The sequence below is a fragment of the Aspergillus ibericus genome (genome assembly GCF_003184845.1).
Source record: "Aspergillus ibericus CBS 121593 unplaced genomic scaffold BO80scaffold_13, whole genome shotgun sequence".
NCBI lineage: Eukaryota > Fungi > Ascomycota > Eurotiomycetes > Eurotiales > Aspergillaceae > Aspergillus > Aspergillus ibericus.
Genome location: NW_020292111.1, coordinates 566,282 through 584,627, shown reverse-complemented (window position 1 = coordinate 584,627; position 18,346 = coordinate 566,282). Strand labels below are relative to the sequence as shown.

General features: G+C 51.4%; 8 protein-coding genes across 8 annotated transcripts; 6 read left to right on the top strand and 2 right to left on the bottom strand.

Moving 5' to 3' along the window:
- Positions 1-11: 11 nt before the first annotated feature.
- BO80DRAFT_472547 (putative glycosyl hydrolase) lies at positions 12-2,674 on the top strand (the record flags this gene model as incomplete). The annotated part of the gene is made up of 2 exons (XM_025723147.1): positions 12-1,238; positions 1,286-2,674. The coding sequence occupies 2 exons, from the start codon at positions 12-14 to the stop codon at positions 2,672-2,674; spliced, it is 2,616 nt and encodes an 871-aa protein (XP_025576815.1).
- A 706-nt stretch (positions 2,675-3,380) lies between these two features.
- BO80DRAFT_378990 (histidine phosphatase family protein) lies at positions 3,381-4,304 on the top strand. Its single transcript, XM_025716761.1, has 4 exons — positions 3,381-3,442; positions 3,488-3,829; positions 3,878-4,037; positions 4,083-4,304. Exons 1-4 carry the CDS (start codon positions 3,407-3,409, stop codon positions 4,277-4,279), a joined length of 735 nt encoding a protein of 244 aa, XP_025576814.1. The 5' UTR covers positions 3,381-3,406; the 3' UTR covers positions 4,280-4,304.
- A 23-nt stretch (positions 4,305-4,327) lies between these two features.
- On the top strand, positions 4,328-6,170 carry BO80DRAFT_423906 (Zn(II)2Cys6 transcription factor). Its single transcript, XM_025719160.1, has one exon. It carries the CDS (start codon positions 4,369-4,371, stop codon positions 5,689-5,691), a length of 1,323 nt encoding a protein of 440 aa, XP_025576813.1. The 5' UTR covers positions 4,328-4,368; the 3' UTR covers positions 5,692-6,170.
- Positions 5,692-6,800, bottom strand: BO80DRAFT_351983 (PQ-loop repeat-containing protein; the record flags this gene model as incomplete). The annotated part of the gene is made up of 8 exons (XM_025715608.1): positions 5,692-5,821; positions 5,867-5,915; positions 5,963-6,019; positions 6,069-6,198; positions 6,252-6,342; positions 6,394-6,476; positions 6,544-6,578; positions 6,644-6,800. 8 exons carry the CDS (start codon positions 6,798-6,800, stop codon positions 5,692-5,694), a joined length of 732 nt encoding a protein of 243 aa, XP_025576812.1.
- A 712-nt stretch (positions 6,801-7,512) lies between these two features.
- Positions 7,513-8,726, top strand: BO80DRAFT_423904 (uncharacterized protein). Its single transcript, XM_025719159.1, has one exon. The coding sequence runs from the start codon at positions 7,543-7,545 to the stop codon at positions 8,395-8,397; it is 855 nt and encodes a 284-aa protein (XP_025576811.1). The 5' UTR covers positions 7,513-7,542; the 3' UTR covers positions 8,398-8,726.
- Positions 8,727-9,609: 883 nt separating this feature from the next.
- BO80DRAFT_472532 (fungal specific transcription factor domain-containing protein) lies at positions 9,610-11,059 on the bottom strand (the record flags this gene model as incomplete). The annotated part of the gene is made up of 3 exons (XM_025723146.1): positions 10,659-11,059; positions 9,871-10,610; positions 9,610-9,826 (listed from the first exon to the last, which is right to left on the bottom strand). Coding segments are annotated over exons 1-3 (1,119 nt in total), but the record flags the coding sequence as incomplete, so codon positions are not given.
- A 483-nt stretch (positions 11,060-11,542) lies between these two features.
- Positions 11,543-12,787, top strand: BO80DRAFT_472530 (SNG1 family protein; the record flags this gene model as incomplete). The annotated part of the gene is made up of 1 exon (XM_025723145.1): positions 11,543-12,787. The coding sequence occupies one exon, from the start codon at positions 11,543-11,545 to the stop codon at positions 12,785-12,787; it is 1,245 nt and encodes a 414-aa protein (XP_025576809.1).
- Positions 12,788-15,166: 2,379 nt separating this feature from the next.
- On the top strand, positions 15,167-17,213 carry BO80DRAFT_472524 (GMC family oxidoreductase; the record flags this gene model as incomplete). Its single annotated transcript, XM_025723143.1, has 5 exons — positions 15,167-15,507; positions 15,553-15,597; positions 15,641-16,982; positions 17,026-17,088; positions 17,131-17,213. Exons 1-5 carry the CDS (start codon positions 15,244-15,246, stop codon positions 17,211-17,213), a joined length of 1,797 nt encoding a protein of 598 aa, XP_025576808.1. The 5' UTR covers positions 15,167-15,243.
- Positions 17,214-18,346: the final 1,133 nt, after the last annotated feature.

Below are 18,346 nucleotides of genomic sequence, written 5' to 3'. Positions count from 1 at the left end.
TCATATTCAACATGCATCCACTATTGCTTTCGCTATTTCTTCCTTCCGCTCTTGCAGCCTTAGTTCCATCGCCTGGTGATACCGCCATCATCCCGGGATGGCACCTCCAGTCATCGCTCCAAGTGACAGCCAGTCTCAGCAAGCTCTCCCAGCCCAACGCCGACACCTCCTCATGGCACCGAGTCGGCTCACGAGGAACCGTCATGGCCGGGCTACTCCAAAACAGCATCTACAACGAGACTGACCTCTTCTACGGCGACCGTCTCAACTCCATCGATCCCTCCCGCTTCCAATCCCCCTGGATCTACCGTTCAGAAGTGACCCTCCACCCCCCGCCCCGCGGCGAACACATCCTTCTCGTCACGCACGGTGTCACATCACGAGCGGACCTCTTCCTCAACGGCGCACAGATCGCCTCGAGCGCATCCCAACAAGGGTGTTACGGCGGTCATTCGTACGACATTACCCCTCATATTCGATCCGGATTGAATGCCATTCTCGTGCAGGCGTATCCGACGGATTACATGGCGGATTTTGGTCAGGGATTTGCGGATTGGAATCCGTATCCGCCGGATAACGGGACTGGGGTTTGGAGGAATGTGGAGATTAAGCATACGGGGATGGTGTCGTTGGCTCCGTTGCGTGTTTTGACGGATTATAATGGCACGGATATGGAGCAAGTTACGGTGTCGGTGAGGGCTGATGTGACTAATCGGGGAAATGGGCCGGTGACCGGGGTGGTTCAGGGAGCGGTGCAATCTGAAGATGGGTCTATACCTTTTTCCAGTCCCATTAGTCTGCGCGGGGGCGAGAGCACGACTGTCTCCGTTTCTGTTGCCGTGAAGAATCCTCGTATCTGGTGGCCTGCTGGATGGGGTCTGCAGCCCCTGTATACTGTCCACGCCAACGTCACGATCCAAGATCAAGTTGCTGATCGGGCAAACACCACTTTTGGGATTCGCTCGGTGACATCCGCGCTGAGTCGCGAGAGTGACATTTCTTTTACAGTTAATGGGTCTCCGTTTCGGGTTCGAGGTGCTGGCTATGCACCGGATATCTTTCTCCGCTTCGATGCGGAGCGTGTCCGCAATATTCTTCAGTATGTCTTGGACATGGGTCTCAACACGATCCGTCTGGAGGGGAAACTAGAGCAGCCAGAGCTGTACGACCTCGCTGATCGAATGGGAGTGATGGTGATGGCAGGGTGGGAGTGTTGCGATAAATGGGAGGGTTGGGAGGTGCGTTCATCCTTCTGCCTACCAGAAGTAAGCTCACAGTTGGATAGTACAATGACGAGGCCGGTGGTATCAAATGGGATGATGCCGACTACAAGACAGCCGAGGCATCTATGCTCCATGAAGCCGAACAGCTGCAGCCCCATCCATCAGTCCTCGCCTTTCTCGTCGGCTCCGACTACTGGCCCAACGACCGCGCCACGGCCATCTACACCTCCGCTCTACGACGCATGGACTGGCCGAACCCGATTGTCTCCTCCGCCGCGCAACGCGGATACCCGTCCAAACTTGGACCGTCAGGCATGAAAATGCTCGGTCCATATGACTGGGTGCCTCCAAACTACTGGTACGGAAGTCAGCGGGGAGCCGCCTTCGGATTTGGATCCGAGCAAGGAGCAGGCGTCGGCACGCCGGAGCTCAGCAGTCTGCGACGGTTTCTCCCTTCGCAAGATCTCGATGCGCTCTGGAAACGGCCCGACGCGGGTCTCTTCCACATGTCGCGATCCGACTCGCAGTTCTATACCCGGTCGATCTACAACGCTGCACTCACTGCACGATACGGCGCGCCTTCATCTTTGAGTGACTACCTATGGAAAGCACAGATAATGGACTACGAGGCCACGCGTGCCGAATTCGAAGCTTTCGCCGTCCGCCAGAGCGCCCCCCGCCCGGCCACAGGGGTCATCTACTGGATGTTAAACAGCGCATGGCCTAATCTCCACTGGCAGCTATTCGACTACTATCTGCATCCAGCGGGGGCATACTTTGGCGCCAAGGTGGGACTGCGGATGGAGCATGTCGTATATGATCCGGAGAGCCATGAAGTGCACCTAATCAACCACTCGCTGGATCAGCGGGGGAAGCGAGTAGTGACAATCGATCGGATAGACCAACAGGGGCAGCAAATCTCCACTGAAGAAGTCTCAACAGATACACTTCCCAACACGTCTAAACCAATCGCCCGTCTGAAGACCGTCCCTGAGATGGGCTTCCTCCGTCTTATCCTCCAAGATCCAGACACAAAGACGACGCTCAGTCGCAATGTGTACTGGCTCTCAGCCACTGATAAACTCGACTGGGGAAAGTCGAACTGGTACACGACCCCGGTTACGGAGTATGCGAATTTCACTGGATTGAGCAGTCTCGGTTCGGTAGAGCTGGTCACCACAGTGACAATGCAAGAGAAATCCAAATCAGGGTTAACGATTGAAGTTACGTTGGAGAATCGATCGAGAACACCGGCATTCTTCGTGCATCTGATGCTCTTGGATTCGGTAACGCAGGATGAGGTGGTGCCGGTGTATTGGACGGATAATTATGTGACAGTATTTGCGGAGGAGCGGGTACGAGTGACCGTGCAGGTCGCTGAGATGAGTGCGTGGAAGGTCGTGATGGTGGGTGGGAACGTGAAGAGGAGAGTCATTGGGGAGGGGAAATAGACTGGAATATTCCTGCTGGGTGGTGTGATGATGTTGCTGATCTGGTTCTATTGATTCATTTCTATTATCCTCATCATCTATTTAGTTTTCTCAAGCAACTACCGGGAATGTACTATGACGTGACACTATATTATCATCAATAACAGGGAACGAACTAGTACCAAAACCGTAGAAATGATAAGTACTGGACAGTATCGGCCATCAGGCACTATCCGACAGGACTAAAACAAAACCACTGCACGCACACTCAGCACCCGGACCACAAGACTAAAGAAAGTCACTCTGCTAATTCAGTTAGTATGAATCCTGATAAATTCAGTGATGATGCTTTCTCTACGCAGAGTCGTGATTAGATTTCATCATTTACATGCGTTAGCCAGGCTAAATCCATGCTTAAGACCACGACAACAACTCAGAGATACAGAATTGAATACATCAGGTAGAAACCATATGTAAAAAAACTCGATAATAAAATTTGCAACTGCAGACTAGTACCGCAAACTAGGAGACCGAAGGTATACCGATATTGTCGTGTGGGGATTTTCCTCAACGCTAGCGCCGTTCAAATCAACTAACACTAGTACACAGGCTAGTCCCAATCAGGCAGGCTGTATGTAAGAATAAAGTTTCGGGTGGGCCCCCACGGACCACGGGCATGTCCTCCAAATCGGTGAGTATATACAGTCCCTCATCCGGCAACAGGTCTTTGGAATCCGATGCATTGAAACCAAAATGCCTCCCAGAATACATCTCGTCCGGCACGCACAGGTGGGGTGATTCCAGCCCTTCCTCTTTTCCCAACTAACCAACCAGGGTTACCATAACCTCGGCAGCGAGTACTGGAATATTCCCGACCCGCTGTTGACGGAGCATGGGAAGCAGCAGTGCTTAGAGCTTCGGCAGAGATTTGCTGGGAAGTTGTCCGTGGAGTTGGTGGTTACTTCGCCACTGCGTCGGGCGATTTATACCGGGCTGGAGGCGTTCTATTCTGACTTGGACGAGTCGAGGGCGAAGATACTTGCCTTGCCGGATCTGCAGGAACTCAGTAGCTTTCCTTGTGATATTGGGAGCAGTGTGGATGATCTACGAGTCGAGATGGAGGGAAAGGGATTGCCGGTGGATCTGAGCTTGGTGGGTGAGACATGGAGGGAAAAGGTATGACTATGTGTATTGTGTTGTTATGGGGCTAATCTGAACTGGTAGATGGGACGGTTTGCACCCACGCGAGAAAAGATTTCCGCGCGCTGTGACGATCTGCGACAGTGGCTGCATGCACGGCCGGAGAAAGAAATCGTGGTGGTCTCACACGGCGGGTTGTTGCATTTCTTGACCGAGGACTGGGAGGATGGATGCACGTTTGAGGGTGAGTTTGCACCTACAGTTTTGTTTCGTGTGCTAATTCTGACAGGAACCGGCTGGCATAATGCTGAACTCCGTACATACCAGTTCACCGCGGAAATACAACTGCAGGAGACCCTGGAATCCCGCCGGCGGCGCGGAAAACTGGGCAGAGCTCCCCCCGCGCAGCAGGCATTGCGGGATCGGGTGTTGCAGGGATGGGCTCAGCAGGGATATCCGATTCTTTCCGAGAACCCCAAACTGTAACTAATCGCTACCCCACTTAATTTTCAACCATTCGTAGCCATCTGAGCACCGCATAGTCTGATGAAACTTATCTCCGCCGTCGTGGCATCATGTCCACGCGAGCCAGCACTGCAGATAAAGACTGCCCCAAGTGCCGAACTCGTCGCATCAAATGCGACCGGTCGATGCCCGCTTGTCGGAAATGCACTTCACGGGGATATTCCTGTCCTGGCTACAGCCGCATCCTGAAATGGATTCAAGGGGTCGCCAGTCGAGGCCGACTGGCGGGTAGGCAGCTGCCTATACCTCCTCATCTGGCGGTGGCATCGACGGTGGCATCGGATGCATCTGTGACAACATCCGAACTCATGCATCATTACCATCGGAACGTGTCCACGAGGCTGGCTTGGGTGGACGGCCCGACCAACCCATGGAGACTTGTCATCATCCCGCTGGCCGGGACATCGCCAACGGTCCTACATGCCGTTCTGGCGCTGTCGTCGGAAGACCTGGCGGCTAGATTCCCGCCGGAGCATCCGCGCCGTCAACTACTCCAAGCCGTCTCCGTGCGTCGCCGGAATCAGGCATTGGCCTCGGTGGCGCAGCTGATTCGTCGCATGAGGGAGGGCTCCTCCAGCGAGGCACAGTGTGCACTCGCCGCAACCCTGATTCTGTATAATGTGGAATTACTCGGCGCCGCGTCCGCCAAGTGGTGGATGCATCTGGAGGCGGCGCGTGTGATCCGTCAATGGAAGGAGCATGCATCACACGGGCGCTCGGAGATTGATGCTTTTCTTGTCTACGAGCAGTACTACGCAAGTGTTTTCGCCGGACTTACGACGTTTAATACACTGAATGAGTGTGAGACGTATGCCGACAGCAACGCTCTCTTCGGCGACTTTGTCGACATCATCAACCAGGTGACGCGCATTGAGCGAAGGCAATATAATCAGCCCTATGCCAGTGATTCTTCATTACTCGATACGATGGTGCAAGACGTGGAGGCCGCCAAGACTCGCATGCATGAACGGGACCTCGTGCTCTGCTGGCAGACGGAGGATGCGCGGATCAGTTTCCAGCACCTGGTGTGGATTTTCTACTACGCTTGTCTAATCTATGTCTATCACGTGTTGGCCAGCTCGTATCCCCTTCCGTGTTGGAGAGATTCGATCTTGACCCACCTGGCCCTGATTCCTGACAAACGCGCGTTTGCGCAAGATCTGGTGTGGCCGCTGTTTATCGCGGGTACTGAGTGCCGGGAATGCCCGGAGAAACAGGAATTGGTCGCCCACGAACTCGAATTGGTGATGGAAATCAGTGGCACATTGGACCGACGCAACGTGTTGTCGTTTCTGCGGCAATATTGGTCGGAAAGCAGCGGCACATGGATCCAACTGATGAGACGGTCGGAGCGGCGGATGCTGATTCTGTGATCATACCACGCCGGATGTCTCGAGCATATCTTCCACCGTTCTGCCAGAACGCTTGGCTTCTTTTCGGACTGGACGAAACCGGATGCGCCAGATGATGTGGCTCGTGTAGATGCCCATTTCGAGGATCACACTGTTCATTAGCAGAGACCCACCTCTCCCACCAAAGACAACTTACACGACAAGATACATGATGCCACCGAGAATATCAAACGATCCTTGCGCTACTGCTCTCGTTAGGATTCCTGCAAATCTTTCTTGGATTGTATCTTACCCAGCGCAAACAGCGAAAACAATCCTCCCATGGTATCAATACCCAAAAAGACCCAATCTACACCCACCGTCAGCACCACTCACCAACTAAAACCATGAAAACATACTAATCCCAACCACCCGCCCCCGTCTCTTCCACAACTCAACATAAATCGGCAACACGCCCGCCGCCAACAGAACCGTAGCAATCGCCCCGACGAGAATATCCGGCCACGTGATACCTTTATTATACGGGATCTACCACCAATTAGCTTATACCAGCTGACAGGGGAATAAGGTAGATAGTATACCCGTAAGGTCAAAACAAGAAGTACTTCCACGCCCCCCATGACCGCCAACAACCCAATACAAGCACCTGTAGCTTTAAGGGTGGTATACTTGCTGTTCCATATCAATACATTACCCACCATGGTAATACCAGAGGGATAGGACTAACTGATCAAAATCTGCGCCCAAATGACCGCCGAAAACGTCCCAAAGATCTGCGGCTGGATTTGCATAGGGAGGTTGACTTCCTACCACCATCAGTACCCCATTCCCAAACCGAATATCAAAAATAAGTCTGTGGAGAAGGGGGTATACCTGTAAAATTAGATATACACCCATCGGCACCGCACCTACAGATACATATTAGCATAGTATCCCTATATCTGTTTGATGTAAAGGGGGGGGGGGGGCATACAAATAGCCCATAAAAACCCCATCGCGGCAGGGAGACCCTCGGTTTTCTTTCTTCGCCAGTTATACCAGATTTGGGGGATGAGTTGGATGCACCAGAAGATGGTGCCGATGGTGCCGAGGATGGTGGATGATGAGGTTACAGTCGTTGGAGCGGACATGGTGATGGTTATGGGATAGGTGAATGAGGGACAGAGGGATTTGGTTCTGAGGGAGATACATTGAAGATAGGGGAATTTTATATTCAGTGGGAGGAATGTGAGGGATTGGATTTATTTTGTGTAAAATACGTGATGCTATACAAGGTACGGGAGTGTGTATGGTGGGTAGACTAGGTGGGTTGTGGGGCACTTGGGGCAGCGGTAACTCTAATAGGCAAGTCGGGTGAGAAAAGGATCTAGATCATTCGAAGATGTACTTGTATGTAATGGATTCAGCCGGTGGTGTATATATGGTCATAGATTCTGTCCTGTCATACGGATATATGCTTGAAGGATCTATCATATACGGAGTAGCGAACAGTAACTTAGAGTCCAAGCCTCCTGGTCGGTATCCATATTCCTGAGCGCACTAAGCATTCTTCACTTATCGAGAGATCCCGACAGTGAGGGACGCTGTATGCTTCTGGAGTAGGCACTCCGTACACTACCTAACTCGGCCAGCATGCAGCAACTGCAGGAAAGAAATGAATAAATAATTTGGCATATAGGCTAGTGACGATACTGGGGTTCCATGATCACTGCCAATGTCTCAGACCACACGAACATTCATCAATAGTCGGTCCATGGCACGGGCTGCTTCACCGCTTACTCACCAATCAGGAAAATGGCGACCCCTTCTACCCGAACCGGCGATGAATCAACGCCGCTTACAGCGCTTTCATCACATCGTTCCCCATCCACCATGCCTGTCCCCAAGTTTACCGTTCTCCCTTCATCGCAGCTGGCCATGACCGGGCTGCGCCCTCCCAAGACCTATACCAAATTCGCGGACCTGAAGACAGCCATCCTCGCCAAAGCCGAACAGCTGCAGACCCGCGATGTTACCCAGTACCTATCGTACAAGCATGTCTCGGCGGAAACCTTCAGCTACATCGAGACGCACCGGGATGCGCTCGGCGGAAAAGTGGCCTTAACATACTTCCCGGACATCTCCACCATGCTCGTCAAAGTCCCGACTCCAGAGCACGAATCCGTCCACACCAACGTCGCGGAAGAAGTCAACCTCCAATGCCGGAGTATGCGCATCACTCGCGACGAGTTCCTGTCCCTCGGAGCCACTAAGTACGTAGGCCCCACGGCGTCGGCAAAAGAAGCCGATGCGTCGTGGATCAATCCCACCTTACGACCACAGTTTGACTGGCCCCTTCTGGTGATTGAGGCCGGGGTCTCCGAGTCGATGCCTCGGTTGCGACAAGATTTTGCCTGGTGGATCTCCCATTCGGGTGGTCAAGTCCATATCGTCCTTGTGATTAAGGTGACTAGGACCACCAAGACGGTTGTCCTCGAAAAGTACATCCCCAAACAGGCGGTCTATCCCAGAACTCGCGCGCGCGCTGCCCTTCCCCCGGTTTATGTCCCTGACCGTGTCTCCATCACCACGGTGGATCATGGGGTTAGTCCCCCCACGGTGGAGGGGGATCGGGTCATCTTGGAGTTTGAAAGAGTGATTGGGCGACCCCCCGTGCCGCCGGAGCGGGACATCGATCTGACCCCGGCCATTCTCATTGATGCTACTCGGTTCGTGTTTCGGCGCTGAGTATATACCAGGGAGATTGGATGGGATGGTGGTCATGCTGAATACTTTTGGATGCAGGTTGTAATCATTGCGGTTTTAGGAATGACACTGAGGGGTCTCGTCTGACCTGCCGAGTACGCAGTGCCTAGATCCAAAGTCTAGAGTATAGGTGTCAAGCGAGGCATATCTCAGCCCCCAGCCCTTCAAACATCTGCAGAGGACATAACGGAGATGCACCGCTTATACATCTGCTGACGAGCATGCCTCTCAAGACGGGTGCCCCATCACGCGATTATCCGATTAGCGGTGGGATATATATTTTCCAGTAGACTAAAATGGTGAGATTCTCCCAGTGAATAGTACTGTCGGAGAACCCTCATCCACTTGAGTATTGAGAGATGGAAGGTCTTCCATGTTCAGAGAGATATGATTCCGAGAGGATAATGTTTAGGTACTAGATCATTCAGCTATATCGCACTTCCCGTGAAAGATAAGACACGCACACAACGACTGATTCATTATCTTGTGTTGTATCTACGTATTAACCATGACTTCACACAGGGAATATCTTTACTCCTTTCAAATATAATGTCATTATAAACAAAGATAGATCCAGACACTAAGCAATTCCCCCATATTCAGCACGCTCATAATTGTCCCACCCGGTCTAAATTCAATCATCGCTGAGGATACTCTTTCGATCTGTTAATCAATCGGTACACGCCGACCGAGTACAGATGAACCATGTGAACTAGAGCTTCTAGAACACTTTTGCCATAAAGACATACGAAACCCACATTACCCGAATAGACTAATCAATCATACAAAGCAAATCCTCTTCGTGCTGAATTACCAGCAATCCAACTTTATCCGCCATATCGACCTGGACGCAGCAAATCGAACAGGGTCTGGCCAGACCCACTGTGGATCTGACGATCAGGAGATCGCCAGTTAGTAAGCGGAACGCGGATTTGCATGAGTTCCGACAGGCAGTTAGCGCGGGGTTGTCTTTGATGCCGTGATAAATTAATCTATTTTCATATTGGGATGGTTGTCGGTGCTATGTAATCGAGATTTACTTGTGTTTCGTTTGAATTACTAGAGATGAGGTCTGCTTTATGTATTGGTGGTCTGCTCGTGATTATGAAGATGAGATATATCCAGAAGAAACAGATAGATAGAGAAGTCTATAGCAAAGCAATTTTACGTGCTTGGTCAGGAATCAGGCTCACCCACCCCCCGGCACGCAATCTCCTTCAATATAGAAATAAACCCCGTGACGGGCTGCAACTCCCCCGCCTTCAAACTCTGCCTTAGGAATAACTTTTCCGTGGTATGTTCCGCCGCTTCCAAGAGCTGGATATCGCGGTTCGCTGTGTCGGCATGTGGGTTCTCGAGAATGTTGCAGAATATGGTGAGGATGGCAGACATGGGGTAGAAGAGTAATGTCCTAGATGCGTTAGATATGTCTAGTGAATAGGGATGGGAGTATACCAAAAGCCTCCAGGACTAACATATGCTTCAGAGTCAGACAGGAATAGCAACAGCGAGCGACTGGCCTCGACGGAGAAGTTGAGAGACAGTCGAAGACCATCCATCAGCCCCGCGGGCGTGGTGGTCGATCGCCATGCTTGGCAGCGACCGCCGGCAAGATGGATCAGGTTGACGCAGGAGTAGTAATCTAGATGGGTGAGCACCAGGGACATGTTCTTGGGGGTGGTGGCATCAGGCTGGTGGGCAAACGAGAGTTGCGGACGGAGGAGAGCGGGAATGGAAGTGCGCCATTGTTCGAGCTCGTCGTCGAGTTCGCGGATGGAGCGGATGATTTCGACGTCCGTTTTGCGAAGACCACTGTAGGAGTATAGGGCTGTGAAGATGCGGGATTTGATCATGCTGAGTCGGAGGTCGACGGGGAATAGAGCCCCCTCGTAGCGGTGGGACTGTGGGGCATAGCTCATGCGGGAGTCGAGTTGCTCGATGTATGCGGTAGGCAGTTGCAGATTGCAGTCGTCGTTGCGAAGGCAATGGGGCTGTCCGGTCCGTAATGCAAGGTCTTTGTCTAGGGCATAGCAGATCCAGAAGAGAGTGCGGAGGTGTTTGGGGGTGCTTAGGGCCGACTCATCCCCGGGGGGCTCGCTCCAAGTGTGAGCGCCGACGGCCATGATCTGTCGCGCGGCGATCGAGGTGAAATTCATGGCGGTTTGGAGTTCGCCGATCATCGTACCGCTGATTGCCTAGAACAATCAGGGTGAGTGATTGATTCAGGATTGGGGGTTGCTTACTAGCAGGATCGCGGTCTGGATTGCATCCAGGCTCAGCGAGTTCTGCACGAGAGATGGCAGTAGAGCTCGTGCATGGTCGATGTATGCCAGTCGAGGGATAGGAGGAGGACGTGGAGCAGTGCAGCAGATGGCATCGTGGTCCATGCTGGAGACCAAGGCCATCAAGGCAAAGATGCATGCGGTGGCACAACACCGGAAAGATCATCCGTATGGTTGATGAATGATACACATCGAGGTATTGCTGCAGCACTGATCTCATTGGCAACTCGGCCCGCGGTGCGATGCTACGGCCTGTGTAGACCGAAGGCTTTTCCCATGGTGCATGGCTACTAGGCAAAGGAATGATCCTCGGGGATGGCTGCAGAGTAGCCTGATCTGGAGGCCCAGTCCGAGGCCCTTTGCCATCCGTTCCCCGTTGCATCCGTTCTTCCAAGCGGCGGAGGCGATCAATCAGACTGACTCGTTGCGGCTTTGCTTGCCGTCGGGGCCGGACTCGGGCATAAGAACAATCCCGATTGTGCTGACGACACCAGCCACAGCGAGGGCGCGTGCTATCACATTTGATCTAAGGCAGCATTAGCACGGAGCTTCGGAGAGAAAAAGCATCCGACCTTCCGGGTATAGCATGTGTCACAAGCCGTGTGCTTGACCGAGGGGGGTTCTTGCATGGTGATGAGTTAATTGCCTCCTAACCAGGGGAGTGGACCTGTTAAGTTATCTGCAGATCACTTAGGGCTGGGCGGTTCCATGGCTCGGAAGTAATTAGCTAATCCCCTCCGTCTTGGCGGTTGCCGATATACTCCGTACATAACCCTTATACCCTCGAGCCCCTGGGTCTCTTCCCTTAGTATGTCTTCTTCGTTTTATTCCTTAATCACATCACCATGCATCTCCCTAAACCATTCCTCATTGGCGTCGGGGGAGCCTTTCTCTCCCTCCAGCTGGTTTTTCTCCTCAACATGTGCTACCTCTACGGCACGGCTTTTCATGACACCACCCGGTACAGTGCCATGCATGTGCTGTATGTGGACTATGACCAGGGTCCAATTGGCGAGTCCGTTCTCGGAGCCTACAACATCCTGCAAGGCCCCTCACTCGTCACCCTGGAGCAACACTCCGTCAGCGAATACCCAACCGATGCCGACATCCAGCAAGCAGTATGCAAAGGCCAGTACTGGGGCGCCATCTACGCCCGCGCCAATGCCTCAGCCCATTTGACAGCCGCCGTAACCTCCTCAGATGCAGCCCAGACATACGACCGGACACAAGCCCTCCAATACTACTGGAAAGGCGCGCGATACGCAGCCTACGCCACCGGCGTATACTCGCAGCTCGCCGAGCTCGTCCAGACCACCGCCGCCATCTACGCCCACACCCACGGCACGACCCTGCTCTCCAGCGCCAGCAACCTCACCGACCCCGCCATCGCCGCCACCCTCCTCCTCCCCATCAGCGGCACCGGCACCGACCTCGCCCCCATGGACCAAGGCGTCCGATTCTACTACAACACCGTGTCCATGGTGATGACCATCTTGCCTCAATTCTTCTTCCTGATGGCCCTCAACGGCATCTCCACCCAATTCCACATCTTCGCCCGCCTCACCCCGCGCCAAAACCTGCTTCTCCGCGTCGCCATCTCCCTCCTCTACACCTTCACCGCCGCCCTCGTTATGACCGGCTACATCTGGGCGTTTCGCGAATCTTGGTCCGTCACGGGCGCCCAATTCGCTCTTACGTGGATGGCTATCTGGCTGGTCATGCATCTACACTTTCTTCTGATTGACTGCGCGACAGCGTTCATTCCCCCGCAATTCCTCCCCTTCTTCATGTTGACGTGGATCATCCTCAACGTATCCAGCAGCATCGCGCCGTTTGAACTGTCCGCGGGATTCTACCGTCTGGGCTATGTCCTTCCGTCCAGGGAATTATACGACGTGCTCCTGCAGATCTGGACGAATGGTTGCAATCCATTTCTGTATCGCGCGCTGCCGATCCTTTGGGCTGAGTGGCTGGTGGCCGGGGGCTTGTTTCTCGTGGGGATGCGACATCGGTGCCGGACTGCGGCTGCGAGGTTACCTTGGCCGGTGACGGAGGATTTTGATAAGCATTCGATGGTGTCGTTGAGGTGATTTGCAGATTACCTGATGTTTTGTTTAAGCTTTTTTGGGTGGTTCGGGTGGTACAGATGTATATTATATTAGCTTTCAGCGGAATTTCTCCATGTTTAGTGGGATTCTAGGTCCAACGTATTATACTAGTAACTCACGGGCCAACACTGTAGCCTACCCCTACTCCAGGTACAGTGACACCAATTGGACTAGAATACCATCTTCAGTTTCTGGTTCACCATTTCAGAGCCGGCGAGATTCAATTTCTCGCATACTCCCATGTATCCAAGCCCTACCTGAAATTTAATGTAGGGTCCAGAGGAGGCTGTACGTAGGGTCTGTACGGGTATTACAATCCACTCTTACAGAATATACCCCGGTCAGTGTATTCAGATAAGAATAAGCTTCTACTAGAACTCGGTCGAACATCGCAGAATCGCATCCATTCAGATAGTCTGGCTCGGTTGTTGCTATTAGCGTTATGTTTGTGACTCGGTTGAGAAAGATGCCGGTGTTGAATTTAGTTTAAAGATGGAAGGTAAATTGGATTAATATTCTAACTAGTGCTAAGCAGGGTCGCTGACTCGACAGATACTTAAGTCTGGTGGTGATGATGAATGCGTTGTATCGCTGGATGAATAGATAGCGAATTTACCATTCCCTGGCCGATGTAGAAGAAGAAGTTTCGAGGAGCAGTGGCAAGCTAATTCCAACTTAGGATGATACAGGCTAATTATCTCTATTATACAGGCTAGGATAGTGTCAGATTTAGTTCTAGTATCAAGGCCATATTTAATAATATAGCATATAGTCCTCCCACCAGTACAGGTGTACTTGGTAACTTAGATATTAATAGAAAAATAGAAATTAGACTAATACTTCGACGGAATTAAAGTATAGCAACCTATATCTATACCCATATTTAAGACCATGACAGTGATAGAGTCTATACATGTCCCAAGAATCCAGACTTTCCCACACATTGATTCGCTTCTTCAAGAGAAGATATCCCTCGACATCAAATACCTCATATAAAATAGTAGTGTCTAAGTAACATTTAGCTCATATTTAAAGAGTATATAGCAGAGAACTATAAGAGGAGACCATATTTTTAAAAATCTATTTAAAATCATATAAATATACTGAAATTCCCTCCAGGCACTTTAGCTCATATTTAAAGAGTATATAGCAGAGAACTATAAGAGGAGACCATATTTTTAAAAATCTATTTAAAATCATATAAATATACTGAAATTCCCTCCAGGCACTATTGTCGAGCTAATGAAGGATAAGATAGGTTTGTTTCATAGTATACTACCATCTGGTCAAGGTCCAGAGTTTAGAATAATATATTAAAATAATTATAAAAATCATGGTCTACTCTGAATAACGCTACCTGATGACTTTCACACCCTAAATTGAGAACTATGGGGATACTGATCCTGACTGCCACCTGTATGCAGGGGTCATATCGGTTTAGACCTTCATTGAGCCATGAATATCTATCTCTCTGGGTAATCACGCCGCGTCCGGTAGAGGGAAGTTGAGGTGCTCGTTGGTTAGTAATCCGGATCTTGATTCTTGTGTAACAGTCGATGTCAACGAAAGATATCATACACTTTTCCATGGGTGGCGGTTATTGGTTGCTGGCACAGTGTTACACAAACATTACACGATTTTGTCATCAGTAGAGATTAATCACCAGAAGCTTCTTCATCCTTCAGGTATAACTTCCTTTTTCCCTAGCAGGTTATTGATTGGTGGTAGCCTTTTGTTGCATCTTGCTTTGTTTCGATTTTCTTTCCTTCTGCAAGCACGCAATGCTTATTCTTGAAAGACTACGGGCATTCCTAGAAAAGATGCAAAACATTGCGGGGATTATTCGACGGAAGCATCAACAATGACATTATAATTTTAACAATTGAGTTTGAAGTTGCTCCACCAGGGATTAAATATCCGAAAGCTTATCCATCTAATACATTCTTTAATTCCATTCGAGACCTACCGGACCTTCACTGTGCGGATTCTCTAAATATTCCCATTTTATACCCTTTCAGCAGTCTCGTTTATGTGATATTGTGTACATTAATAATAATAATCAGGGTACTGACTAGTGTGTTGATCATATAGACGACCACGCGGAAACTCTCTAGGTTGCATCCAGCTGGCAGGGTTCCATGGATCGATCAATGTCATGCTCTCTCCGCTTGTGATTTCATGCTCCTGCAACCGTATAGCTGATCATCTACGAGATGCCATTACAACAACATGATCACCAGCACTCAACTCATGACATCAATCACCTTTTGCAACCGCAGTATGACAATATAACTCTCTCTTGGCCCAGGGAGCATCCATCTTCCAGGCCAACTGCAAACACAATGATCTCCCTCCAGGTAGCACTCTTTCTATCATCCCTTGGCGGTCTGGTATCCGCTTTGCCCAACCATGCCGGCTATCCCCATTTTCAAGCGTACATGGGCTTTGCAGCCGAGACTGCTCGTGCCGACCCTCCCGACCCCACGCAGCCATACGACTACGTGGTGGTCGGCGGCGGCACCACCGGTTTGATTGCCGCCAACCGCTTGGCCAACAAGGGATACACTGTAGCTGTTATCGAACGCGGCGATTACCCCAGTGGGAACTTGAGTGAGGTTCCCGGATACAATGAAAAGTGGTTCAGCCCGAATCCACCGGATTCGAAGGATATCGTATGGACGTGGCCTACCGTGCCACAGGTTGTACGTTCCCCCCTCCTCTGACGGCTTCCTGGCTGACCTCCTCAGGGTGACGATAATGAGACTACGAGGACCCATATGATGGGAAAGATGGTGAGTACTCTCTGTGTTCAACCATCCTACTAATCCTGCATAGATGGGTGGCAGCCAGGCATTTACGTTCGTTGATTATTTCCGCACCACTAAAGGGGCGTTCATGAATTGGGCCGAGCAAGTTGGCGACGACTCCTGGACCTGGGATAATGTGCTTCCCTACTACCAGCGTTCAGTGTATTTCACTCCCCCGAATAGCACCCTGCGAGGTAACAATGCCACGCCGGAATACGACCTCTCCAATCTGGTCGGGGATACCCCGGGACCCATCGAGCTCACCTTTCCGAAATACGCACAGGCATTTAGCAGCTGGGTGAAGATGGGTCTCAAGGAGTTACTCGTCGGATCCAACTATGGTTTCTCCGGTGGGGATATCAAAGGGGGCAGCTGGGTGGTCAATATGATCAACACCACTGACGGGAAACGAGCGACGACCTATACCTCGTACTTGCGGGCGGCTGAGGACGTCCAGGACAAGATTGATGTTTTCAACGGCACGCAGGCTGAACTGATCAATTTTTCCACTGGTGACAGCCCAACTGCTAGCAGCGTGCACGTCTCCCGGAATGGCAGCTCATTCGATATTACCGCCGACAAGGAAGTTATCCTGGCCGGAGGACCAATTCTCACCCCACAGCTCCTCATGGTCTCCGGCGTCGGTCCGAAAGACATTCTCACCTCCCAAAACATCTCCATCATCCTGGACAAGCCCGGCGTCGGCCAGGACTATTACGACCACATTCTCTTCGGACTCACCCACACCGTGGAGGTCGAAACCACCACTGCCCTCCTCAACGAGACCCGTCTCCGGGAGGCATGCGACAAATTCCAATCCAACGCCGAGGGCATCCTATCCAGCCCAGGCCCGGACTTTGTCGCTTTCACTGACTTTCCCACGGACCTCCGCTTGAACTTTTCCAAGCAGACCATCGCCGACCTGGCTACCTTTCCCTCCGACTGGCCCGACGTTGGCATCATCTCTTACCCCAGCGGGATCAGCGAAGGTCCTGGTGAGAATTACGCTGAGATCATGGCTGTCCCGATGACCCCTATGTCCCGGGGCTCCATCTCCCTCCAGGGGGGGTCCATGGCTGACAATCCCGTCCTCGATCCTAAATGGCTCAGTAGTCAAACGGACCTTGAGGTCGCCGTTGCCTCCTTGCAGTATCTCTTCCGTTTGTTCAATACCACCACCATGTCGTATATCCTGGGTCCGTCATCGAGTGCCCCAGGCGTGGAAGAAGCCACCTGGGATGACCTCGCCGATCTCGTCAAGAAATCTTACCGAACTCTGAACCATCAATCGGCCTCGTGCCGGATGGGCCGGTCGGATGATCCAATGGCAGTGGTGGATTCATCGGGTAGAGTGATGGGAGTGAACCAGCGTATGTTGCTTCTACTCAGTTTGGTATAGAACTAACCTTGTAGTGCGCATTGTCGATCCCTCTGCGTTTCCGTTTTTGCCCCCGGGGTTTCCGCTGGGCACGGCTTGTAAGTTACCTATGTTCATCACGGCTTGACTAACGATGCTAGATATGGTTGCCGAGAAAATCACCGATAGTATTATCGAGGGTGATGCTGCTGGAGGAGATCATGAGCCTCGCTTGGATCTGTGACTGCGGTGAGTAGTGGCCTTGGAGACTCATGTCTGCCAATAAAGCAAAGTACATAATTCTATCAGTGTATACCTTGAAGGGTAGGTAGGTCCTTAATATAAGGCACTCTATACCTGATTAAACTTCAGCCATCTGCCAGGTTCATCACCGCCCCCCATCCATCTTCACCACCCTAACAATCCACCGCCCCACCCTCCCCAAATACCACCACATCTACACACCCACAACCTCCAACCCTAACCCCTAAAACTCCTCACCCGGGCCCAAGAAATCACCCGCACCAATCTCACCGAGGAAATCACTCTCCAGGGCCGAGCCATGGGCTTAACCCGCGATGAGTTCCTAGCTGTTGGAGCGATGGAGTTTTATTGCCGTGAACGGGGCCAGGAAAGAGAGGGGGAATGCGACGTGGGGTGAATCCGACCCTGAGACCTGGGTTTGGGGATGGGGATGGGGGGGCACGGTGGGGATAATATTAGTAATTAGGGTGTGCAGGCGGGGGAGGAGGGTAATAGAGGAGAAAAAAGATTCCCAGACTGGCAGATAGATCGGGGATAAGGGGGGGGGATGTACCCGAGTTAGTAACCACCGTAGTAGTAGATTATACCGTTCATCCAGCAGCTGTTGAAGGAGGAGATTTGGTGGATGCGACGCGGTGATGAACCCCTCTTGGTCGATGAGTATGGGATGTTTGGGCTTACTTGTTCAGGGAATATTGTTCTGATAGGAAGCATATTACCAGTTGTGATTCAGTGATTTATATTCTCCATCAGTTCATCAATCCCTATACCTCTATAGACACCATAGGAACAAGACCAGCTCTGCCAAGTTTCATCTGCGCAGCAATACTCCGTATAAAAACCAGGGTCTGGCCAGACCCACTGTGGATCTGACAATCAGGAGGTCGCCAGTTAATAAGCGGAACGCGGGTTTGCTTGAGTTGCGGAGGCAGTTATAGTGCGGGGTTGTCTTTGATGTAGTGTAGAACAATAAGAGTGAGTGATTGATTGATTTAGGATTGGGGGTTGCTTACTAGCAGGATCTGTGATGGGGGCTCTATTTAGGATCATGTCACATATACTCCGGACATAACTCTTATAATCTTAAGCCCCTGGGTCTCTTCCCTTAATATA

Bases quoted from the DNA above. Each gene is read 5' to 3' on its own strand.
- BO80DRAFT_378990 (XM_025716761.1), top strand. From the start codon at position 3,407: ATGCCTCCCAGAATACATCTCGTCCGGCACGCACAG. The intron at 3,830-3,877 runs GTATGACTATGT...CTGAACTGGTAG, and splicing joins GTGAGACATGGAGGGAAAAG to ATGGGACGGTTTGCACCCAC. The intron at 4,038-4,082 runs GTGAGTTTGCAC...TAATTCTGACAG, and splicing joins GGATGGATGCACGTTTGAGG to GAACCGGCTGGCATAATGCT.
- BO80DRAFT_423906 (XM_025719160.1), top strand. From the start codon at position 4,369: ATGTCCACGCGAGCCAGCACTGCAGATAAAGACTGCCCCAAGTGCCGA.
- BO80DRAFT_423904 (XM_025719159.1), top strand. From the start codon at position 7,543: ATGCCTGTCCCCAAGTTTACCGTTCTCCCTTCATCGCAGCTGGCCATG.